The 23,101-nt window shown below is 32.6% G+C and overlaps 1 protein-coding gene across 5 annotated transcripts; it reads right to left on the bottom strand.

Annotated features, from left to right (window-relative positions):
- Positions 1–4,777: 4,777 nt before the first annotated feature.
- Positions 4,778–21,560, bottom strand: LOC107422004 (uncharacterized). Of its 5 annotated transcripts, XM_048476736.2 has the most exons (12): positions 21,128–21,557; positions 20,511–20,701; positions 20,353–20,413; positions 20,101–20,149; positions 18,783–18,837; positions 18,621–18,708; positions 16,628–16,746; positions 14,800–14,925; positions 13,308–13,401; positions 9,395–9,549; positions 7,748–7,829; positions 4,778–5,084 (listed from the first exon to the last, which is right to left on the bottom strand). In XM_048476736.2, exons 1-12 carry the CDS (start codon positions 21,294–21,296, stop codon positions 4,990–4,992), a joined length of 1,284 nt encoding a protein of 427 aa, XP_048332693.2. In that variant the 5' UTR covers positions 21,297–21,557; the 3' UTR covers positions 4,778–4,989. The 5 variants fall into 5 exon arrangements, with proteins under 5 accessions (XP_048332693.2, XP_060671478.1, XP_048332694.2 ...); XM_060815495.1 differs by lacking the exon at positions 20,101–20,149 and having other exon boundaries at positions 18,698–18,708; positions 21,128–21,560; XM_048476737.2 differs by lacking the exon at positions 18,621–18,708 and having other exon boundaries at positions 18,773–18,837; positions 21,128–21,559.
- Between the last annotated feature and the right edge of the window lie 1,541 nt (positions 21,561–23,101).

Raw genomic sequence — 23,101 nt, 5'->3', positions numbered from 1 at the left:
ATAAGAAAAGAACTAGACTTATCAAAATTAACTAAAAACTTGATAAAACAAACAGATCATTAAGCTTTAAATAGGCTAAAGTAATGAGTAAAGTACTTGCTAACCACACCTTCCAAAATTAAACATTTGCTTGTCCTCAAGCAAGTCATCAATTATTCAAAAAAAGAAAAAAAAAAACAATTGAAACAAACAAACTTAAAAATAAAAACTCATTAAAAATAAAAATAAAAACAATAAAAATCTTGAAAGCAAACATAAAAACACATGAAAATTGAAATCATCTTAAAAACTTAAAATTAAAAAATAATTAGTAGGCAATATGCTCATGATAACTTTAGATAATTTAGTCACCAATATTAAATAGTAACTTTAAAGTACTTATATATGCAATCTAACACCCCATTTTTCGCTGTATCAATTAATATTCCTAAAGTGTATATGTGTGAAAATAAAGCCAAAATACTCAATATCGTGCCACTAGATGGATTTACACATACTAGAGCCTTAAAACTAAGCAATAGCTTCATATGCTTGACATGATCTTAAATCCTCCACCAATGTAAAATGAATTACAAACTTAAGATCAATAAGCATTTAGCAACTTACGATAAAAAGGGAAGAAAGGAAAGGCTCAAAGAAAGAACCAGAAATATAAATAAACACTAAAAGAAAACTTTGCATTAAAGATCAATGACAAGGCACTTAAGTAACAAGTCCTCCCTCACAACAGCACATCACTCAAAAACAAAACACCCTCTAAACACTGATTTATCCCTCTTCCTTGTTAACAACCTATATCTCCAACTAATCTTCAATTTCTCCATCACCTAAAAGATTCCACCATTTAACATCCATTGAAGCTTTAGGTTTTGCCTCTTATGACAAAATACTCACTATCTCATTTTTGCGTTTAAGTTTTCTAACTTAAGCAAAAACTTATTAAAGAATTTGATTCTCTTAAACTACAATTTTATTTTTTTTTATAAGAAATGTACACCCCCCAAACTTATAGTTTTTGATATTTTCTTTTGCTTTTAAACATTTCTTTCTTTTGAAGGGCAACAAATCACTTTTTTTTTTTTTCCCCTTTTTTCTTCTCTTTTCTCTTTTATTTTTACAAAACAAACAAACTCAAAGCAAACACCTTCACTTCTTTTTTTTCTTTTTTTTTTTATTCTTTTCATGCATTTTAGGACAATAGTTTGGAATATTGTAAGCAAAACATTGTAGAATTCCATAAATATTGGTATTATAGAATCGACTAATTTTTCCTAGAAAAGCGTGCCTATATAAAGTACAAGCTAGAATTAATATATGGAAAACAATTGATTTTGCTCCACAATTATAGTTTTGACTTTTCACTATTGTGGATGTAATAAACATCTTCCTAATACAGAAAAGCTAGAAAGGTAAGTGAGATTCTTTCCTCCTATAAAATAAATTTGCAAAAAATACAAAAATTTATTTTATGGAGCATATTAGTTTTGTTTCCATAGTGAATCATATCCGTTTCCATGTCTATTAGTTGACTCCATCAATTCCTTCATATTTGTTTCCATGTCTATTACTTGACTCCATCAATTCCTTTATATATATTGGTTTCATGTCTGTTAGTTGACTTCATCAATTTCTTATTTACTACCCGTTTTCTTTGTTGCTTTTGCTTTACTATGATTTATCATTGATTAAGCTAAATGAGATTGACCTATGCTATCATGGCCCCTCAATCTAGCAGGTGGAATGGAATAAACCCAAGCTTGGAATGAAATAAGTCACCTAGCAATGGTTTTATCTAAATGTCTGAAATCCTAAGGTGGGAAGGAATAAAACATGTAATCCTATGCTATTTGTTCCCTAACAAATTGTAATCTATTTCAATGTGCTTTGTTTGTCCATGAAGAACTATATTTATGATATACAATGCACTAATATTGTCACAAAGGAGCTGTAGTGGTTTGAGAAGGGAAACACCAATATCACGTAAAATGAATGTAATCTACATAAGTTTGCAGTTGCTTAGGCATTGTTCTATATTCTGCTTCTATACTAGTTTGTGCAACAATTGGTTGCTTCTTTGATGACCTAGAGATGAAATTAGCTCCAATGTAAACACAATATCCGCCTGTCTTCGACAAGTTATAGGGCATCCTGTCCAATCTGCATCATAAAAACTAGTTAGATTAAGGGAATATTGTTGAAGGAATCTAAGGCCAAAATCTATCGTCCCTTTAAGGTCGTGGAGTATGTGTTTTACTTCACATAGATGGCATTGCATAGGATTTTGAAAGTGCTGGCATACTCTACTAACAATATGGATTATATTTGGGCAAGTGAATGTGAGATATCGTAAGCTTCCAACCAATCTTCTATATGCTATGGCATTGATGGGTTCATGATCATTATCTTAAGGCCACCTTTATGGCCATTGGAGTCATTATTTCAGCAGCTTCTAGCATCTTTGCTCGAGTTAGAAGATCTTTGGTGTATTTTTATTGAGATAAGAAAATGCCCCCTTGAAAGTATCGTGTCTCAACTCCTAAAAAATAGTGTAACTTTCATATGTCCTTTATGGCAAATTTTGTTTGCATTTTTTATTAGATTGTTGATCATAGTGGAATAATTCCTTATCAATAATAAGTCATCCCCATAAATCAATAATAATATAATTTTGTTGGAGAACAAAAAGAGAAGGGTCAGATTTGCTAAATTTAAAGCCAAGACAGAGTAAAAATTGAAACAAGAGATTGAACCATGCTCTAGGGTCTCGTTTAAGCCCATAGAATGATCTTTTTAACTAACAAACATGATTAGGATAAGTTGAAGAGATACAACCTGCAGGTTGTTCATATAAATCGTTTCATTCGAATGTCCATGTAAAAAAGCATTTTTAATATCAAGCTGTCAGATTGTCCATTTTGATGTAATGGTAGTTGAAACAACTAATCTAATAGTTGTACGCTTAACAATGGGACTGAAGGTTTCGTTGAAATCAATCCCTTTGACCTATGTATATCCTTATGCCATCAGTTGTGCTTTTAGTTGATCCACTACACCATCTTTTTTATATTTTATTCTATACACCCATTTAGATCCAATAATGTTTATATTTTGAGGTCTCGAGACTAGTATCCAGGTGTTGTTATAAAGAGCAGTAACTTCTTCTTACATATCATGAAACTAGGATGGATCTTGTAAAGCTCTTCAAAAGGTTTTTGGTTCAGCAAATATAAAAGCCATTTGAGATTCAAGGTTTGGATTGTTTTGAAGTTTCCTTCATGTGATCATTAGATGAGTGTTAAATGTTTCTGTATTTGTTTGATTCATATTGGCTGGAGAGACCTGCAATTCAATTATTAGATTATCTTGAATACCTCTAGGATCATGAACTGATATAAAAGGACTTGGTTGACTATCACGTTGGCTTGTATGTTCTTGTTGTGGTTTTGGGGTATTATTTTGTTCAGGATTGGATGTAGAGGCATCATCATATCCTCCTTGATTTGAGATGTTGGTTTCTAATGATTTAGTAGTTGAAGGAATACTTCTTGGTTCATTCTATTCTTCATGTTCATAGTGCTTTCGATTTCAATAGCTTCATTGCTCCTTCTTATTATTTCTATAACAACTTCTCTGTTGTTAGTCTCATGAAATTTTGGAATATTGTTATTGCAAGTTGGATCAATGTTTGAATATTGTTCTCCATTGAATTGGTTCTTGTTTGGTTTTGTGTTCTTGTTTGGAGGTATACCCCTTTCATGTTCTAGAAAACTTACCAATTCAAGTGGTTCCTGCAAAACATTGTTACTAGTTTTGCAGAAAATAAAACTTCTTTCATCAAAAACTAAATATCTTGAAATATATACCTTTTTTTTTTTTTATATATTTGGATGATAACACACGTAACATTTATGATGAAAACTATATCTTAAGAAAACACTTGGATATGTTTTCTCAGAAAATTTGCGATCACCATAATTTCTTAAATATGGAAAAGATTTATATCTAAAAACACGTAGATAACTATAATCCGGATGTCTTTTATATAAACTAAAAAAAAAAAAAAAAAAAGGAGTACCATTTTGTAGAGGAACTGATGGTAGGTGGTTGATAAGGTACACAGCTGTTTAGAAAATTCAACCCATAGTTTTAATGGTACATTAACATGAACAATCATGGTAAGTCTCGTCTTAACCATGTGTCTGTATTTTCTGTCTATCAATCCATTTTGCTCGTGTGCATGGATAGGAGATTTGATGTACAATTCCCTTTTCATTCAAGTAAGTTTCGAATTTTGTTGACGTAAATCCACCATTTTAATGTGGCAATCAAACTTTTTTTTCCATTATTCTTTGAAATTTGATAAAACAATCATAAAAATCTGATTTTTTTTATGCAAGGGATATAACCACGTAAATCTAGAAAATGATTTAATAAAAATACCATAAAATTGAAATTATTGAGTACACATAATAGGGGGTGGTCCCATTGTCTTCACTAGAACCAGAAAATAAATAAATAAATATATATATACGTAGTAGTCTTCTTTCCATCATGATATCTTGACTTTATTAAAGTTAATACACACATTATTCAACATTTACTAACGTTGATATCCAAATTTTATAAAATCAAAATATTTACACCAAAAAATTTTCCTACATTAGAGTAGATTCAATATCATAGTTGATCATTAAGAACATCCTAATGGAACATCAACATGGTGATAAGAAAATTGACATAGATGGCATGAAGACCGACCCAAAAGAGACCTTGAATATTGAGAACTGTCAACAATAACGATTCTATTGAGTTTTTTTGTAAACATATTGAATCTCATATTTAGTATACAACAACATAGAGCCAGAAGTCAGCATATCAATCCATATAAGCCACAATTGTATACAACACAACGATGGATATATATTTATTCTAAAATAAGATTCATAGACAAGAGATAACGGATTAGGGAAATTCCCAAACGCTTTAAATTCAGAAAATTGCAGACAACATCGCTCTGACCAAGTTTAGTGCTCCCATCCCATTGAGTGACCGTCTTCCATATATGGCTCCAAAAATCCAATAAACTGAAATAAATAAATGGAGTCTTTTACATAATTGCTTAGGGAAAGGTTAGTATGAAAACAAAAGCTTTTAGTCATTAAGAAAAAAATTAAATTAAAAATAAATAAAAAACACCCTTCAAAAAAGCTATGCTATTTTAGTCAACATGTTTTTGACTGCTTCTACTTCACAGTATACCAAGAATAAATATCAATATCATTCACCCTTGGTGAATAAAATAAACTTTGACTGCTTCTACTTCACAGTATACCAAGAATAAATATCAATATCATTCACCCTTGGTGAATAAAATAAACTTTGAAAATATAAAATCATACCTATTTACACACGAACGCCATTACTTTTGTATGTCAGATACAAAACAATGCAGTCAGTCCCAAGACCAAGAGAACCAACAAAATTATGTTCTTATGCAAAATAAAGTTAAAAAATAAAAAACCAATACGATGCTCTAATTTTAGGAATATTATAATATAATGCATAGGGCATATATTATTTACAATAGTTTAGCTACAAACAAAGCAGCAATTAAACAGATACAGATTTAATGTGTTGAAGCAACAACAAGAAAATGTAGGTTTAATGTAGCACAAACAACAAGAACAACACTTAAAAGATCTTATATCTGTATAACATAACAATAGGATCAAATTGAGTCATCTAATTAAGTTTTTCTACACAACCCTCATTGCCATCTTTGGTTGGGATATCATCTTCTAACCCTATGATTACATGATTCATTTTATTAAATTTCTAGTAATCAGCAATGATTTTATACACAATGGTGAAGCTTGATATTGCAGCTGTTCATGATTTTTGGTGTATGGTAACTTTTGCTACTACCAGATCCTAAAATTCAAATGAATCTCCCATTAGCATGCCCACACATTCCATGATTTCAAGCTAAGAATATGCATAAACACCTTTGCAGTAGACACATCAAAAGAAGCCCGAATATTATAGCCATCCCCATCCCAATTTCAGCCACCTTGAAAACTTTAATATAATGCCCATAAAATCCCAATTTCTTCAATCAAGAAATACCAGAACTTAGCAGCCATAATGCAGTCTAGATTAAGTGATCTATGGACTTCCTTTTTTTTCCAACTCATCACCCACCAATATGGTGACATGCAAGCATATGGACATCTTCGTTGTAACATATTGGCAGAATATTAAGCTTATCATGCCCAAGAATCCAAACGAAAACTTTAAGCTATTTTAGTACACTAGCTTTCCAAAGCAAATGAGAAGGTTTAAAAGCCAAGTACAGTTGTCAATTAAAGAAGTTGAATACAGTAGTCAATTAAAGAAGTGTTACTGTAACTGACATTATTAATTGATTTCAAAAGAATTTCTTGGAAGATTCGACATCTTAAACCACTAATATAGGCAAGTGGAAGCAGTCCATTGAAACATATCAAATAAAAGGGAAACCTATTTCTAAAGCCCAAAATTTGATTGGGCATTATCTAGGATTCTAGGTGATGATGGGTAGTGTTATTTTGGGTCTAAGATTAATCTGTGATACAGCAGCACCTCCTTGGTCTATAAGAGTCTCAAGTTTACCCCTTAATGTTAAGTTCATCCATTCAACTTGGTATTAATGAATGTTAATGACTCTATCCAAATTCAGTATTAATTAATGTTCACGAATCTATCCAAATTCATGCACACAAACCTCATTCAAGTGGGCAGTAAAACAATCTTCAAGTCCATTATGCATCACATGGATACTTTATACATGTATCACGTATAATACCACAGTTAACTATGTATCTCTTGGTATATATAACACATTTACTATGTGTTTTCAAGTTCATGTATTTAAAATTTCTACATAAAGGGAAAAAAATAAAAATAAAAAATAAAATTCTACACAGAGAGTATCAATGGTAATGAAGATATGCAGGTTTTGCGAGATGCAAACCAAAACTTTGATGAGATGTCTAAAGATCGTAGAAGTGATTCCTGAAAATCTACTAGTTTGATGCTAGTAATCAATCTATAATTTTTTAATTCCTGTTACTTTCCTAAATCAATCTACGTCACCAACCATATGCCATTTTTGTTGAATTCACCACCTTGATGACATAAAACCCTAAAAGTTAGAAACATAACATGGGGCCAAACTTCTAATAACTCTCATTAACTTGAAAAATACATATAACTTAGCTTTTATACAAGCCTAGGTTAAACATAAATATGAAATCACTAAAAACCCCTATCTTTAACACTCCCTCTAAAGGTGAAACATATAGATTAGAGTAGTCCCAGCTTGAAATAAAAACTATCAAACATCCCATTGCTTAAGGACTTAGTTAAGATATCGCCAATTTGTTCTTCACAATTGACATACTGCAGCTTAATTATCACAATGAATAACCATAGGTATAGAAAGACACAATCCAAGTTCCTGCAAAGGATTTCTCATTCACATAGTTCATATGTGATGTGAGTTATTGCCCCATATTCAGCTTTAGCACTCAACCTCGCTACAACATTTTGTTTGTTACTCATCCAAGCAACTAAGTTGAAACACAGTAAGGAACAATATCCAATGGTAGATCATCTATTTGAAATAGAATCCGAGCAATCAACACCAAAACAGCTTCCAAAACATTTGAAAATCCCATTTTGCAGAAAACCTGCAAACCAATAGTACCTTTAAGATACCTGAGAATTCTGCATGTTGCCTCCCAGTGAATTTGTAAGGGGGATTCCATAAACAAACTAACTTCATTGACCTAAAAGGTAATATACGGTATAATAATAGTTTAATATACCGGTTTTCCTGCTGGGCTTCAATCTCGCTTATTATTATTAACAAACTTTGAGATTTTTTGTCCATCAATATTAACATTTTGTTCCATACGAGTATTTACACACTTTGAAATCATTTCGTTCCACAATGCAAGATTTATAGAATAACATCAATAGAAAGAGAAAAAAATAAAACAAAACAAAATGGTACTGGGGAAGAAAGAGCAGAACAGATATTCATTAGGGTAGTTTCTGCAGGAAATATGCAGAATAGTATTTGCATACATACATCAGACAATTACAGCAGGGTGTAGTGGACAGTTCAGTCTATGATTATGTGTTGCAGATCTAGGAAAAAAAAAAAATAAATAGATGTAACAGAGGGAGAAAATTCACGAGGAGAGAGTTGCAGAGATAGGAACCTTCTGGGGAACAATGATCGGTAAAAAAGAATAAAATAAATTAGGGTAAATAATAGCAGCCTTTTAGGGTTTAGAACTGTAGATGTTGTTAAGGCTGGCAGCAGATATTTGGGCACGATAGAATTGGGTTCCCATTGTTGCTCTAAAACCATGTTAGTAAGCATGGAAGGAACCAAACTTGAAATAATTACCATTAACTTGAATAATACGTGAAATTTAGCTTGTATAAACGAGCCTAGGTTAATAAAATGTCTAAAAGATGAATCTTTATCACAAACAAATGAGGGAATTTGTATCTTCCACCCGAATCTTTATCACAAACAAATAAGGGAATTTGTATCTTCGACCCTCCATTTTATCTTCAATTCTTTTTCTTTTTCTTTCTTTCTTTCTGTTTTTTTTCCCCCACACCACCCCCTCCACCACACCCCCCCCCCCCCCCCCCCCCCCCCCCCTCCTCCTCCTCTCCTCTTACCTTTCTTCTACATCATCATACACAATATTTAGAACAGAACCCAATGGACCATTATTTAACATAATCTGGTATGGATAGACTGTAATTTAGAAAGATGAAAGGGGCTTGTGTACCTTATTTCTTCTTTTTCTTTTTTTTTTTAATCTTTTTTGACAAGGAATAAGAATCCAAACGTGGGCTTCGTTTGATTCATGCTGATGCAGGATCCTAAACCTAACGTGAGAAATCATTGTTCGATAGCTAAAACCAAATATTTTAGAATAATGTTGTATGGCAATAAACTTCCAATTCCTCCTTTCTATAAATATTAAATATTTCTTCTCATTATATGATATCTAAGCAGCTAAAGCGAATGACGTTTCCTCATAATTTTCCTACAGGATTAGATAATAATTGTGACAGGTTCCAAACAATACATGGTAACTTAACCTATGCACTTAATGCTGTTAACTTTGAGTTTTGCCGCCTCTGTATTTTACATAGCTGGATTCATTTTCTAACATTTTAACATTTGCAATTGATGGTAGCTTTGTATGTTATCAAAATTATGTTGCCATTTGCTCTTTTATTTGATAATAACATTTGAATAAAATAAAACTTTTACACGTAAAAATATATGTGTATATAAGAAAACAAATAAACATAAAAATACCTGGCTACCATCCTTGGACCACCGTGCACCATATCCATCAGCAACCCTTATTTCAAAGACCTCACCATGTGGTGGAACAATATGCACATTTAACCAGCAGCAATTTGTCACCAAGTGAATGATGACATCTAAAGCAAGCTTGTTCTTATTAGAGTCTGCATGGAACAAAAAGCACAATATAAATGGTCCATTAAGGAAATTCAAGATTTAGCAAGAAAATACATAGCATGAATAAAAACTTATAATCATCAAGATAAATGTACCGGATTGAACTTCCTATTCAAATAATAAAGCAATGAGCACAGTTTAATACAGAAATATCATAAAAGTTGTTGAAATCAGCACTGTGAGACATGTAAGGTTATAATATTTTGTTTACTTATTCACTTGTTTATCTTTAGCATACGTTGATAACTAAGAAGCTGAAAAAACCTCATAATCTACAAAGACCATTGTTACATGTATATGAATCTACTTAAGCCCATAAGTAATAACTGCCAGCCTCTTGAAAACAATTATATATTTGCAAAATATTTCAGTTATGAACAAGTAAGAATAATTAGCCATGTCATATTGGTCAGGAACATATCAAGTGTGCATCTTCACTCAGATTAGAGAATATCATCAATATTACTAGACTATTTTCAGAAAATTGTCTCGATTCTCCTATTCAGAGTTTCCATAATTTTCTACTGTGTTTGAACAACTACCCACTACCCATGAAAAGTAGATTATTTGAATCTCTGATTCTCTCCGAATAACAACCTCCATTTTATTTATTTATTTATTTTGGATATCATTTGAGGAATTTTTTTTTTTTTTTTTTTTTGGCCTTTATAATATATATCTTCAGATTTTTTTGGCCACACACATCAATATATTTGTAAGCCCTATTTTCCATCATTGTCCCAGATATACACAACCTAAAAATTGTGACGAGGCTTGAGGAGGTCATGACAGGGTGTTTTGGCTTTATAATGATGTACCTTATGTAGATTTGGGTGTGTCTGGCTGCTGGTTTGGACCATTGGTTGCTGCAGTTTATCTTCCATGCAGATTAGGGTCTCTTTTTTTTTTTTTTTTTTTATGAGTTTTGGACTCTGTAGACTATATTCAGAAAATTGTCTCGATTCTTCTATTTACAGTTTCCATAGTTTTCTACTATGTTTGGACAACTACCCACTACCCATGAAAAGTAGAATATTTGAATCCTCTGATTCTCTACGAATTACAACCTCTGTTTTTTTATTTTTTTTCTTTTTTTGGGATATCATTTGAGCAATTTTTTTGGCTTTTTAATATATATCTTCAGATTTTTTTGGCCAAACACATCAATATATTTGTAACCCCTATTTATTTTCATTTTCCCAAATATACAACCTAAAGATTGTGACGACGCTTAAGGAGGTCATGATAGGCCGTTTTGGCTAATATAATGATAGTCTCTTATGTAGATTTTGGTGTGTTTGGCTGCTAGTTTGGACCATTGGTTGCTGCAGTTTATCTTCTATGCAGATTAGGGTCTCTTTTTTATGAGTTTTGGACTCTGTTGATGGATTTTGCCTCTTCTGCAGAACTGGGTCTGTTTTGACAATGGATTTAGATTTTTGGTTACTAGATTTTTTCTTTAGAGCATATTAAAACTATTTTGTTGCATGGTTTTATGTTTTCTGTTTTTGAGTTTAACTTGACACCCTATGGGTTTTTAAGTTTTGAACTTATGGCCGAAGATAAAACCTAACCCACCAAGGATGATGAATGCCTAGGATCTTAGTTACATTAAAGAAATCAAATGGTGTTAATTACTTAGATTAAGCACAAACTGTGTAAAGATTCCTCAATGGGCAAAGTACCATGAGCTTCCATTGTAATGGGATGGTCATGGTACAGCATGGAACATCTTGTTGTTATTACAGTTGAATTGTGCGACTAATAAAAAATTATTTGGGACTCTCTTGTAGACCCACTCTCACATCAGAGAAATGCATCCCCAGTTTGTGAACTATTTTTTATGATTAAGTTTTTCACTGCTAAACAATTTAGAAAACCATTATTTGAGTACTATAACACACTTAAAAATTACTGAGATCAACAAATCTGTCTTTGACTTGACATAGATTAACAAAAAACATCACTGGAAGGGATTTATTGGTGCTTTGTTGTTATATAGTTTAGAATCCTCTTTTTGTGCCTTTAAAGATCAAATTTTGGCTTGTGAGATCTTACCTACCACTGCTAATGCTTATCCGCAGTTACTGAGGTCTTTATTGGGGCAAAGCTCAAATTCTAAAACCGAGAGAAGCTTCTGTATGTTAGTATTTGGCAGCATAAGTCATGGTATACTTCTCATGGTGATTTTTTATGGTGGTTGTGGAGGTCATTGCTTTCTTGGTAGTCATGGTGTAGGTCATTCTATCAGACATAGTAACAAGAAGTGCAAATGTAATCATGCTACCAATCAAACTAAACATCACAACTAGGTGAAATGAGGCAATCCAAATTAGGTGCACCAGGTAAACATGATACAAAACTACCAGTACATACCTGACTGCTACCCGTCAATGAAGGTAATAGCATGTCTAGCCCAATCCCTGAATCCGCTTCAGCTTGAGTCATTGATTCTCTCATTTGCCATACTCTCTCAACACAAATATGTTATTGATCTTTCTAAGAGTGCCTCTTGGGAGCTCAACCTATCGATACACCTACGGAGTCTGAAGTAAAATTTATTTGTGGGAAAGATGAGCAGTGTTGGACAAAATTATGACTTGTGCTATTGTATGATTAGTCAATATACGGAAGCTCCATGTCGAACTCATTTGAGGTGTTTGTTTTAATTTGCATTATTTAAAAATGCAATCATCTGCACCTAGACTAGACTACTTTATAAGTCCATTACTATATTTGTGACTGGTTTAGAATACTAATTTAGGTGGTAATATCAATGATGGTATATCCATATACTTGGAATTATCTCAGTTATGCTCATACCGCATACAAGATGCTATTCCATGAGCTCACCTAGCATATAAGGTTGATTACTTGGCCACTTTATTTGATTTAATAATTTGATAACGAAAAAAAGTCACTCCTTATATTAGCTTTGATGACCAAGTAAGTTACAAAGCCATTCCCTCATAATGTCTTCAATTTTTTGTTTCAAGCCGGTCATGTTTTAATCTCTATGCTCCAGCTTTATTCTTTTCTACACTGAAACGAATTATGTTAGAACAACCAAATAATGGTATTATTGTAATTTTGATAATTTTTTTATTATTATTAATTCTTTTTTATACCGATATTACATTCCCTCATCTCTTAAATATTCGAAAATAGAATCATTCCCTCTCATCATACGTATTTTGATTTTCTTTTTATTTATTTTTTTTGTCAATCAAAAACCCTTAGAAAAAACACTTCCAGTTTAATCAAATAAAGGGCAACGATGTGGCTTCTAAACAATTCATTAGAAACAAAATTAAAATAAAATAAAATACAAAATATGGGGAAAAAAAACCAGGTATGAAACAATCATAGCAAATTTACAGTAGCCATCAATGAGGTCTAATTAATTTACAATTTCTATTAAGTTCCTACAATTAGCACTTCAGTTTAACCTCTCAGAATAAAAAATAAAATAAATGAGAAAGAAAAATAAGATAGAGAGGGATGCAATGATGCACTATTGATAAACAGAATTTTTGAAAGAAACATTTTACATTATTGATAATCTAAAGTGACTGGCTGGCAGCAATTTCTGCAAATAAAACTTTTGTATAGCATGTCATTACTCTCCATTATCCATGTTTAAGTTTTACTCCTTTGTAACTATAGAAATCAATTAAAATATTTTAAATACAGGTGTGACACAAAGACCTGCGAGTATAGTTAACTCTTTCAAACAGGCACTTACCACTTCCAACAAAAGCACCCCAAAATTTGTCGCTACTCCTATGGACATGCTTTGCCAAGGCTCGAGCTCCATGAGTCAATGTACTGCTCGTTACCTTTTACCTCGAGCCAGAAAGGGTTAATTCATAGTCAACAAAATACAAAATTCCTCGTTGATATTGATATAAAAAACTAATTTAGAAATGAGTGAAGTAGATCTAAATTATTTTCTTTTGAAGCTGAGCTTGTAAAAATTAGGTTGACCAAGAACTTAATTCAGCTAAAGTGAGCGAGCGCAAGCTTAGTTGAAGGATATCCAATATAGATATGTAAACAGTTTTACTCAATTAATTTTCAAGAGCTTAACCGAGATTAAAGGTTGAGCAAGCTCTAATTCAACCACTGAATTTTTTGTAAAGTATGCTATATAATTACATATTATTTTATTCACACATTAACAAGTCGAGTATGCCAATGCTCAAGCTCAATCATGATTTTAAATGAGCATACGTCAAGGCTCAAACCCAACTTGGATACCAAGCATGCTAGCTTGAGTTCAAACCCTCAACAAAATTAAGACAAACATTTGCAAACAGCTTGTATATTTGCAATTAAGAGTAGGGACATGAGGGAAACAAAAGTGTTAGCCTATAAAATAAAGCATGTTCCTAAACAGGAAATTATAGGAGGAAAAGATTTTTTGTTCATCAATAAACAATAATTTATTTTTCACAAAAGTAATGTGGAACAATCAAAATAGGCTTCTTTCTAAGAAATTATACCCAAAACGGCTCCAGTTCTGCTTGCTAATGGAATTGCTCCTAATGAGTTACTCACTTTGCTCCTACAAAATCATAACAGTTTATGTGCTGGAAGAGATAATAGCTAGATTAGGCTCTTAAACATTCGGAATCAGTAATGAGACAATTTGTAGTGTGCTTGATTTTTTAACTCTTAAACCTTCAATAGAAGCCATGACCTCTTTGGAGCTAATTCTTGCCATTACCTTAATTCAGAAACCAAGTCCAAGCTTTTGAAGTCATACCAATTGAAGTTTTTTTAAACCACCAAGGAAAATAAAATGTTTTATCTAGACTTTATAAACTTCAATTATGATCATCTAATCCACATAATATCAGATCATATCTGAATGTGTCCCCATCAATATACATAGTGTGTGTGTGTATACATAGTGTGTGTGTGTGTGTGTGTGTGTGTGTGTACAAGCTCTTCATCTACACTAGACAGAGCCACCAAACTTTTGTGGCTGTTTTTCGTGCTGCACCGTGCATGATATTCTTATTCTTAGTAAATGTGTTATTCATATCACCATGGACAAGTTGTTCAAGCCCAACAAAGTAAATATTGTCTGGTTGTTTTAAGATCATTTTATATATTAAAATATCTCAATTGCGCAGTTCAAAGATGTCTATAGACAAAGGGCAAAAAAAATAAAAACTGAATTAAAGTAAAAGAAAGGTTAATTTAGCGAACAAATCCAGCCACTATCTTACAACTGGTTTATGTGGCAGCATAAATGATGAGAAAAGGATTGATCTTGGTGGGGGAAGTGCAGATTCAATTGTCCCTTTGGTACTTGTCAAACCAAGAAGACCTTGAAGACCCTCATAGTTTAATGCCTGATGAAACAAGGAACCTGTCAGGACTGTTCCACATAATCAAAAGGTCTTATGTAACATAAGGCACGTTCTGTACATCATGACATTAGAGCATATGTTCAATTGTGACTATCCAATTCTTGAGCATGTAAAAACACAGTTTACAACCTAAGATGCATAAATACTAACAAGCAATAATGTGGTCATCACAATCAAAAGAGGTTTTTTACCTTCAAGCTTAAAATTTTAAGTGCATGCAACCTATCATTAACTGGAAAAAATAAAAATAAAAATAAATAAATAAATAAATAAAACTAGAAAAGCAAATCTGCAACTAATGTTAAGCACTATGATCACTCAGAAGATATATGTAGCTCACATAAAAAGATATGTCTGGTAACCATCAAATGGTAAAAAGAGGTTGCCACATAACATGATCAAATGTGAATGCATACTACGGCATTTCCTTCACTGTCATAGATTTAGGTCCCTTCTACTAGGAAAGAAAATGCAAATATAATGAGTTTCCCCAAAATGGCAAATTGGCATTCAGTTTCAGATCCAGCCCACAATCTAACATTTTTCAGGCCAGAACACCTGCGTTGAGAAAAACTTTTCTTGGTCCATCAAAACTGATTGCTGATCCAAAATTATGTGAGACAGGTACCATGCAACAGATAAAGATATGATCAATATAAAAATTCACAATGACCATACATTTCCAAATAATTTCCAAAGGTTAGTAGTTAGTTTGTATCAATTTGAAGACCTGGAAGGTCACAATATTTGATCGCAGCTCATATTTTTGGACCAATTTAAAAAATCTAATTTCATAACAACTGAAACTGTTATCACTTCTAAACTTTGGAAGCATATATAAACTATGCTTAAGAACTTTGACGCTTCAATGATTTCTACAAACTAGATATAATTTTATATCATCTCAAAGACCAGATTCCACATCTACAGCTTTATTCCTTAATTTCAGAAGATAATTAATATTTACACAAACAATGCATTTAATCATTACTTTCTGGTTTCAATATTGGCAGCATTTAGCAGGGCCAGCATATGCCAATGCTCGTAAGCACCATTACGTAAACATATTTAATTCCCATTTACTCCTTAAATTATTTATCATCGTTCCTCTGTTTGTGTGAGTCTAAATATACGATTGGGCACATGAATATTGGTAATAACATTTTATTTTAGGATATTTATAATAAATATCAGTTTATTTGACTTCTTTATTAATTAGGTTTCTTTGTTTATAAACAGGGTCAGCTGTGATAGTAAAAGATATAACAGCATTTGCATATAGAATTTCATAACTAACTTCCCCAAGTTTTGTTCTCTTTCTCCTTCTCTCTCCTTACTTCTCATACTCTCTTTCCCAGGTTCTCCATCAAAATCTACATACGATAAAGTATATGTATGTGGTGCCTTGAAATATATAGTTGTTTCCACTTTGTAATAGTTTAAGCTTTTGGTAATAGTGGTAAAACATAATATCAAAGCTTAACAGTCTCAGTTCTTGTGTTTATTTTTGTTAATCTACCCGAGTTGCAAATATGTCCATTATTGGACAGATAAATTCATAAGGGGGAATAATAAAATATGTATAGTGTTATATACATAGTTAGGTCCACTTCTTAAGAGCTTAAACATTTGCGAGAAATAATAAGTAAACAATGTACTCAACAAAGCAAATAATTATACTCACAGAGAACATGCTAGCCATAGAAATACAAGGCTGCAGAGCTGCTTTTGAAATGCTAATTGCAAGAACACCATTTAACCTTTCCTTCTCTTCTGTATAAAACTTTCTGTAGATTTGTACACCTGAAAGATGCAAGCCATAAGGTACAGAATGAATGTACAATCTCTTCACTTTCTTGTGTCAGTAATTAAAATTCAACCCAAAAAGACTTTCATAGAGAGAATTGATCGTGGTAAGAGAAAAACAAGTTTTAAGAAAATAAATAAAATAAAAATGACTCCTGCAGACCTCCAAGACTTGAAACAAAGTTGCTTTAAAATGTCCAATTCAAATAAATATGAAATTTATACATGGGATATGCTATACAGTCCACCAAAACCAAACTATCATATTACAATAGAGGCCAAGAGAAAAGAAGAGGCATTGATTTACTCTGCATTTCTTCCATGTGTATTTCTCATCTCTTTGCAATTTTCAGTCTCATTACATGGAATTTGAAATATCTATGACAACACTTAATCACCTTTTTCTTTGGTTCAGAATAGTTAAAAGCCTATATCCCTTGGGCAGTAAAACCGAGTGGTTTAAGGGTCACAAAAATGTTACTAAAGGATGCAAGGGTGCACCAAATGATAAATGAATTCTCAAACAGGACCACAGGCATTACATGCTAACAAAGCATCGCGCACTTAGGAACTAATTTTTTAAGAGTTGTATTCTTCAATTCATGCTTCATGCACAATATCTTTTTTTCCAAGATACAATTTTTTTCTTTTTTTCTTTTTTTCCTCTCATTAGGAACAACCTTTCATTGATAGGAAATCAATAAAAAAGGTAAAGCAGAGGATAAGAAATCCTCAAAAGAGAAACCAATAAATGAATAAATAAATAATAAAAAATAAACAAACAAACAACAAAAGAAAAATATAATAATATCATTAAGTGAATGATAAAGACTTAAAAACATATCAAACACCCATGACATCTTTCCAAATTAGAACAATCAAAGAAAAACGGAAATCTTTGAAAGCTTTATTTGTAGAGACCAACAAAGCTGCTACGTATTTAGCTATCTCAAAAAGATCTTCACTGCTCATTACTTTGTCTTGAAATATTCTGTTGTTCCTTTCAATCCAAATTACCCTCAGCAGACTTCTACAACACCTTGGCCAAGTTACAAGAACCAAAATCAATTGATTTTTCCACCACCAATGACCCACAAAATTGAGGAAACGCCCAAAAAAACACGAGCTTCTTGTAACAATTTAATCCACCAACTTCTTGTAACTTTACAGTGAAGAAATAAATGTTCTATAGTTTCTTCTTCCTCTTAACACAAAACACACCAAGATGGTGACATAGCCTATCATGGATTTTTCCTCTAAAAGTATTTAACTTTCTATAAAAACCACCCAAGCAAAGACTTTCTCTGTAAGGAACACTTGATTTCCAAACAAAGTCCAAAGGCTCAAATAACAAATTTTGACCACCATCTATGATAGCACGGAAACGAGTTTTGCATGAAAAAATAATCAAATAACCATCTTCTTTTATAATCTCCCATTCTTCCTTGAAAAACACCAGCCTGTGACAATCCAGTTTTCCCTCTAATTTTTCACTCAGCTTGGAACTTTCCCCTAGAATCCATTCATTTATGATGGGGCAATTTATCAGATGAAGCAAATCTATAGTTCACATCTTTCAAGCCTGACATTCCCTTCAAGTTCCTATTATTACTGCTTTATCATTCTAAAATTATATTTAATCTTTTAAACTATAGTTTCACCAAAAGTATGATCTGTGGCATGTAAACATTTGATTATTTCTCAAAGGCCCTTAGCTACCATGACAAGAAGCATAATTTCAAAAGCTAATATCAAATGCTATCAACTTGCTTGTGTTTAAGATGATAATTATTTTACAACCAGGAAAGTTATCCCAAACGAAAAAAATAAATAAAATAAAATTAAAAATTAAAAATTAAAAAATAAACAACCATCTTCAACAGATTTTACTCCTGGGAGGACTTTTCCAAGACTCTCTGCCTCCAACATATTAGAAAATGAAGGATACCAGTGGACACCCTGCAAATTCATTAAGTTAAAGCAAAGCCATAAGAACATAGAGAAGAACAAACCGAGCACACACACATTGGCACCTGAACTTGAAGCACAATACATTTGTTGAGGAGAAGTAAAGTTCCTGATCCAATTCTGCAACCAAAAAGGAAAAGTGAAGAGAATTAAAAGTAAATAAATAAACAGACTTAAAAAAATAACCTGATCACAAAAACAACTATTTAAATTCACAAGACTAAAATTTAATCATGTGGAAATCTAAATAAACTTATCCTGAATGACCAAAGGACAAGTTCTATTCATAGATCTGAAGAACTGGTTCAAGAACTTATCAAAGCTTATTGAAATGCAAAATTGGGACCATGAACTCACGTTTAGCATTCGTTCACTTTAATTTGCATTGCCAATGAAATTGTAACTTCCAAATAATGTAGATGGCTCAAACATATATTTTTATAGAAACAAACAAAAACTGTAAGATAAAGAAAAATAAAAAATTGGAAAAAGGAAATGCAGAAAGAACAAATAAAAAACTAAGAAAAAAGAAAAGGTGATTTCTCTAACATTCATACAGCATTTAGTCATGGATTTTCTTCAATTTTCTTCTTTTGAGATCATGTTTACATAGAGCACATCCAGTCTTCCTGGCTCACCATCAATACACTTATCAAAAATCAAAATATTATGGGTTTATCCCATCATAATTCATGGACAATTTAATATCAGATTGAAATTTACACTTTCATAAATATAATCCACTCAATAATTCTATTAAATTATAATAGACCCATTTCTTGGAATTCAGGCCAATTTGACCTATCATAATTGACGTACATTCAGCTACCACTTCTTTCACATATATAACAGACTGTCTAAAATACAGGCTGAGTACCTGCCAGTTCAGGTAGGCAAGCTGATCAAGAGTGTTGACTTTGTTGCTATAACATGTTTAACACTCTTACTAGGCAAATAATTTATCAATTCAAACCAATTCAAAAACCCCAACAACATATACACTAACCAAGCATGGATAAGATTCTTCGTTGAAAAGTTATGCTTCGCAACAACAGCAATAGACAAGTGAACTCAGTCCAATTAAGGCATCCATTTTGGACCTTTCCATTGCTTTATCATACCAAATTTGAATAATACTTCCAAAAGAAACATGCTATACATGTATCATTGGCTATGAATTTAAGTATTTTGATAAAACTAATAGCATCCGTGTCAAATACCAAAATCAACACATACAGTCCTCTCAATAGATGATAGATAAAGTTTATGACAGTATAAAATTGAAACTAAGGCCAAAACATGGCCAAGAAACATACTTATATCAGATTTATAGACAAGCTTCCTATCAACTGATATATAGGAAATTGGAATAGTCATTCATACCTAGTGTATTTACCAACAGCACACCTTCCTTCAATTGTTTTCTTGCCATCTACATATATCAAATTATTCAGCAAATACTCTATCATCAAATTCTCTTCAAATACGATTTCAAAGTGACAACTTGAGAGATGAGGAAGAAAAGATGATGAGAAAATTTTGATAGTCCTGTTTAGAGAGAGAGAGAGAGAGATAGATAGATAGATAGAGAGAGAGAGAGAGAGAGAGAGAGAGAGAGAGAGAGACTTTTTATACCTTTCAGTTGTGAAAAAAATGGTTCTTGTACATCAAGTTCAAAGTCAACAGTCCTTAAAATCTGATCAGATGCAGCAGTTTTCTATTAAACAATGAGACTGTTCTAATTAAAATATAGAAGAACAACGTAGTAGAAAAAACTATCGGGCATAATTTACATTGACTATTTCAGATGCCTTTTCTAAAATGAGTTTCTGCCATTCACTTTCTTTTTGCTTCAATGACTCTTCAACACTAATCAGTGTCATTTTGTTATAGGTCCTATGAAATGTTCCGGAAGTCATGGATTCAAGCAAGGCTAAAGCCAGACGCTTGTATAAGGGATACAATGGTACACCTTCAAGAGATTCTGCAAAATGAGTACAACGAAATAAATACTTCCATTCAATTTAACCAAATAATCATCCAATAAAATGACAGAAAACCATGCTTTTTACTGAATCTTGAATATAAGCAGCCAATTTTACGCAGAAACATCTTACTCTTTATGACCATTTATTTACAAACTATTCCTAAAATAAAACTACACCCTGATCATACATTGCTAAGGAGCTCGATATGTCCAAAGAAAACAAATAACAAAACAGAACTTTTGACTTCAGAGTTCTTGATAATCAGAAATTCAGTATCAATTCAACAAAATATGGAAAACGAAGCATTTCAAGAATGTCTTAATCGACATGTGATGAACTCAATAGTTTAAGAAGATCAGTGCCGTTTTCTCGGGAAATTTTCTTTCTTGGGAAACAAAGGGAAAACAGTGGAGTATGATTACCATTGAAGTCTGGTGGTAAGGGGAACTGGTCGGATGGTTCGGGCGACAGGAGCTGTGAGCAGAAGCACTTGGATAAGCGGAGATCGAATTCGAGGGTATCGTTGACATAAGACTGTAGAGTGAAGCTCAGAAGCTCTTCGATACAGTCTCTCAGCTCGACCGCAGACATTTCTTCTATGTCGGATTCGCTGCCCAGAATCAGGCAAATTTTACCTAGACTATGTGCGAGTCACCATAATTACATTTCTTTGCAATGAATTTTTTTTTTTTTTTTTTTTTTAAATACTCGACGCTTGTCATGTGAGGTAATGGTATAAGACCTAGCTGCGCTTGATTGGAGGCCTGCCCCTTCCTTCTATCGTGTGCATAATAATAATCCGATACAAGAACAAAATTATAAGGTCAAAATGGTTAGACCACAAAAAATGGAGATAGCCGATTTTTATCCATTAAAATCAAATATAATAAAATAACAATCTCACCATTTTCGTGTGTCCCGTCGCTGAAAGTACAATTCTCCGAATCATCCGTAGGCCCCCACATTTTTTTCTTTTTTTTTTTGAGTATCTGAATTTTTTTTTTTAGATATTTTATTTACATTTTTTAAATTTAGAATAAATATAAAATTATATGGTACAATAATAGAAATTGAAGTAGAGTAATTGGGAAAAAAAAGGAAGAACTTAGACTACAAGAAGGAGAGGTAGGGGAGGGAAGTTCACATAGAAAGGATGAAATTTAAACTTAATTAATTCCTTTAAAAGAAAGGCTACAAGGTTTATTTATATACTCATGAAACAAACTAAGCAGAAATAACTTGTGACTCCATAATTTAAGCAATACACTAACAAACTTAACAAACTCAACAATATACCCATCTCAATCCAACCTTACTAACTCAATCCACATTTGCATGGCTCTTGTAAAGGTTTTTGTATCATTCCTCCCCTTTTAGAACTTCCTTAGCTTAAGAAAGAAGTCCGGAAAACGTTGAGCAGGCCTTTATCTATTTTCCCAAATAGCATCCGCCTCCAACTTCCTTGACCATTGGATAAAAACCTCTCACTTGGCCTATACATGCCGTTTTGCACTTCGCTAATGGCCAATATAGCTATAGGTCGTCATTCACACTCTTCTTCCTACTTAGAAATCGATGGTGGAGGAGTTTCCACAGTTATAGGTCACACTAACATGGAAGACATTGTGTATTTGTGACCCCTGTGTAGTTTCAAACAGTAAGCTACCACCCCAATCCTTTGTAAAACTTGATACAACCCATAATACCTTAGAGTCAACTTGTGATAACTCTGAAAAAACATTGATTGCTGCCTATAAGATTGTAACTTTAAAAGAACATATTTGTCAGCTTTGAAATTCACCTCAACTCGTCCATGATCTGCCTAAGTCTTCATTCGACTTTGGGCTAAAGCTAGATTGGTCTATAGCTTTTTTAATAAATTCACACATTACTTTAACAACTCATCAGCAAATTGAACCTTGGTAATTCTCCATAGGGCAACATAGATGGAGTAGGAACTTCATAAATAATTTCAAAGGGTGATACTTTGGGAAAAGAATGAATTGAAGTATTGTAGCTAAATTATGCCTATGAAAGCCATTCCTACCATTTTTTTTAGCTTGATCCATGAAAAAACAGTGCAAGCATCGCTCCAATGTATCGTTAAGCACCTCCATCTACCCCTTTGTCTGAGGATGGTAACTTGAACTCATCTTGAGCATTGTTCCCTGCAATTGGAAGAGAGTTCGTCAAAAGGTGCTCATGAAGATCCTATCTCGATTAGTCACAATTGAGAGGGGCAAGCCATGAAGTTTTATTATATGGTCCACGAAAGCCCTTAATACGATGGGAGCAGTATAGGGATGCTAGAAGGGAACAAAATGTATATATTTGGACAAACGATCAACCATAACCATTATCGAATCATAGCCATGAGAGATCGGTAGACTGTCCAT

The sequence above is a fragment of the Ziziphus jujuba genome, chromosome 3, assembly GCF_031755915.1.
Source record: "Ziziphus jujuba cultivar Dongzao chromosome 3, ASM3175591v1".
In the NCBI taxonomy this organism is placed as follows: Eukaryota; Viridiplantae; Streptophyta; class Magnoliopsida; order Rosales; family Rhamnaceae; genus Ziziphus; species Ziziphus jujuba.
Note: the sequence above shows the minus strand (reverse complement) of the source record. Positions and strands in the feature narration are given on the sequence as shown.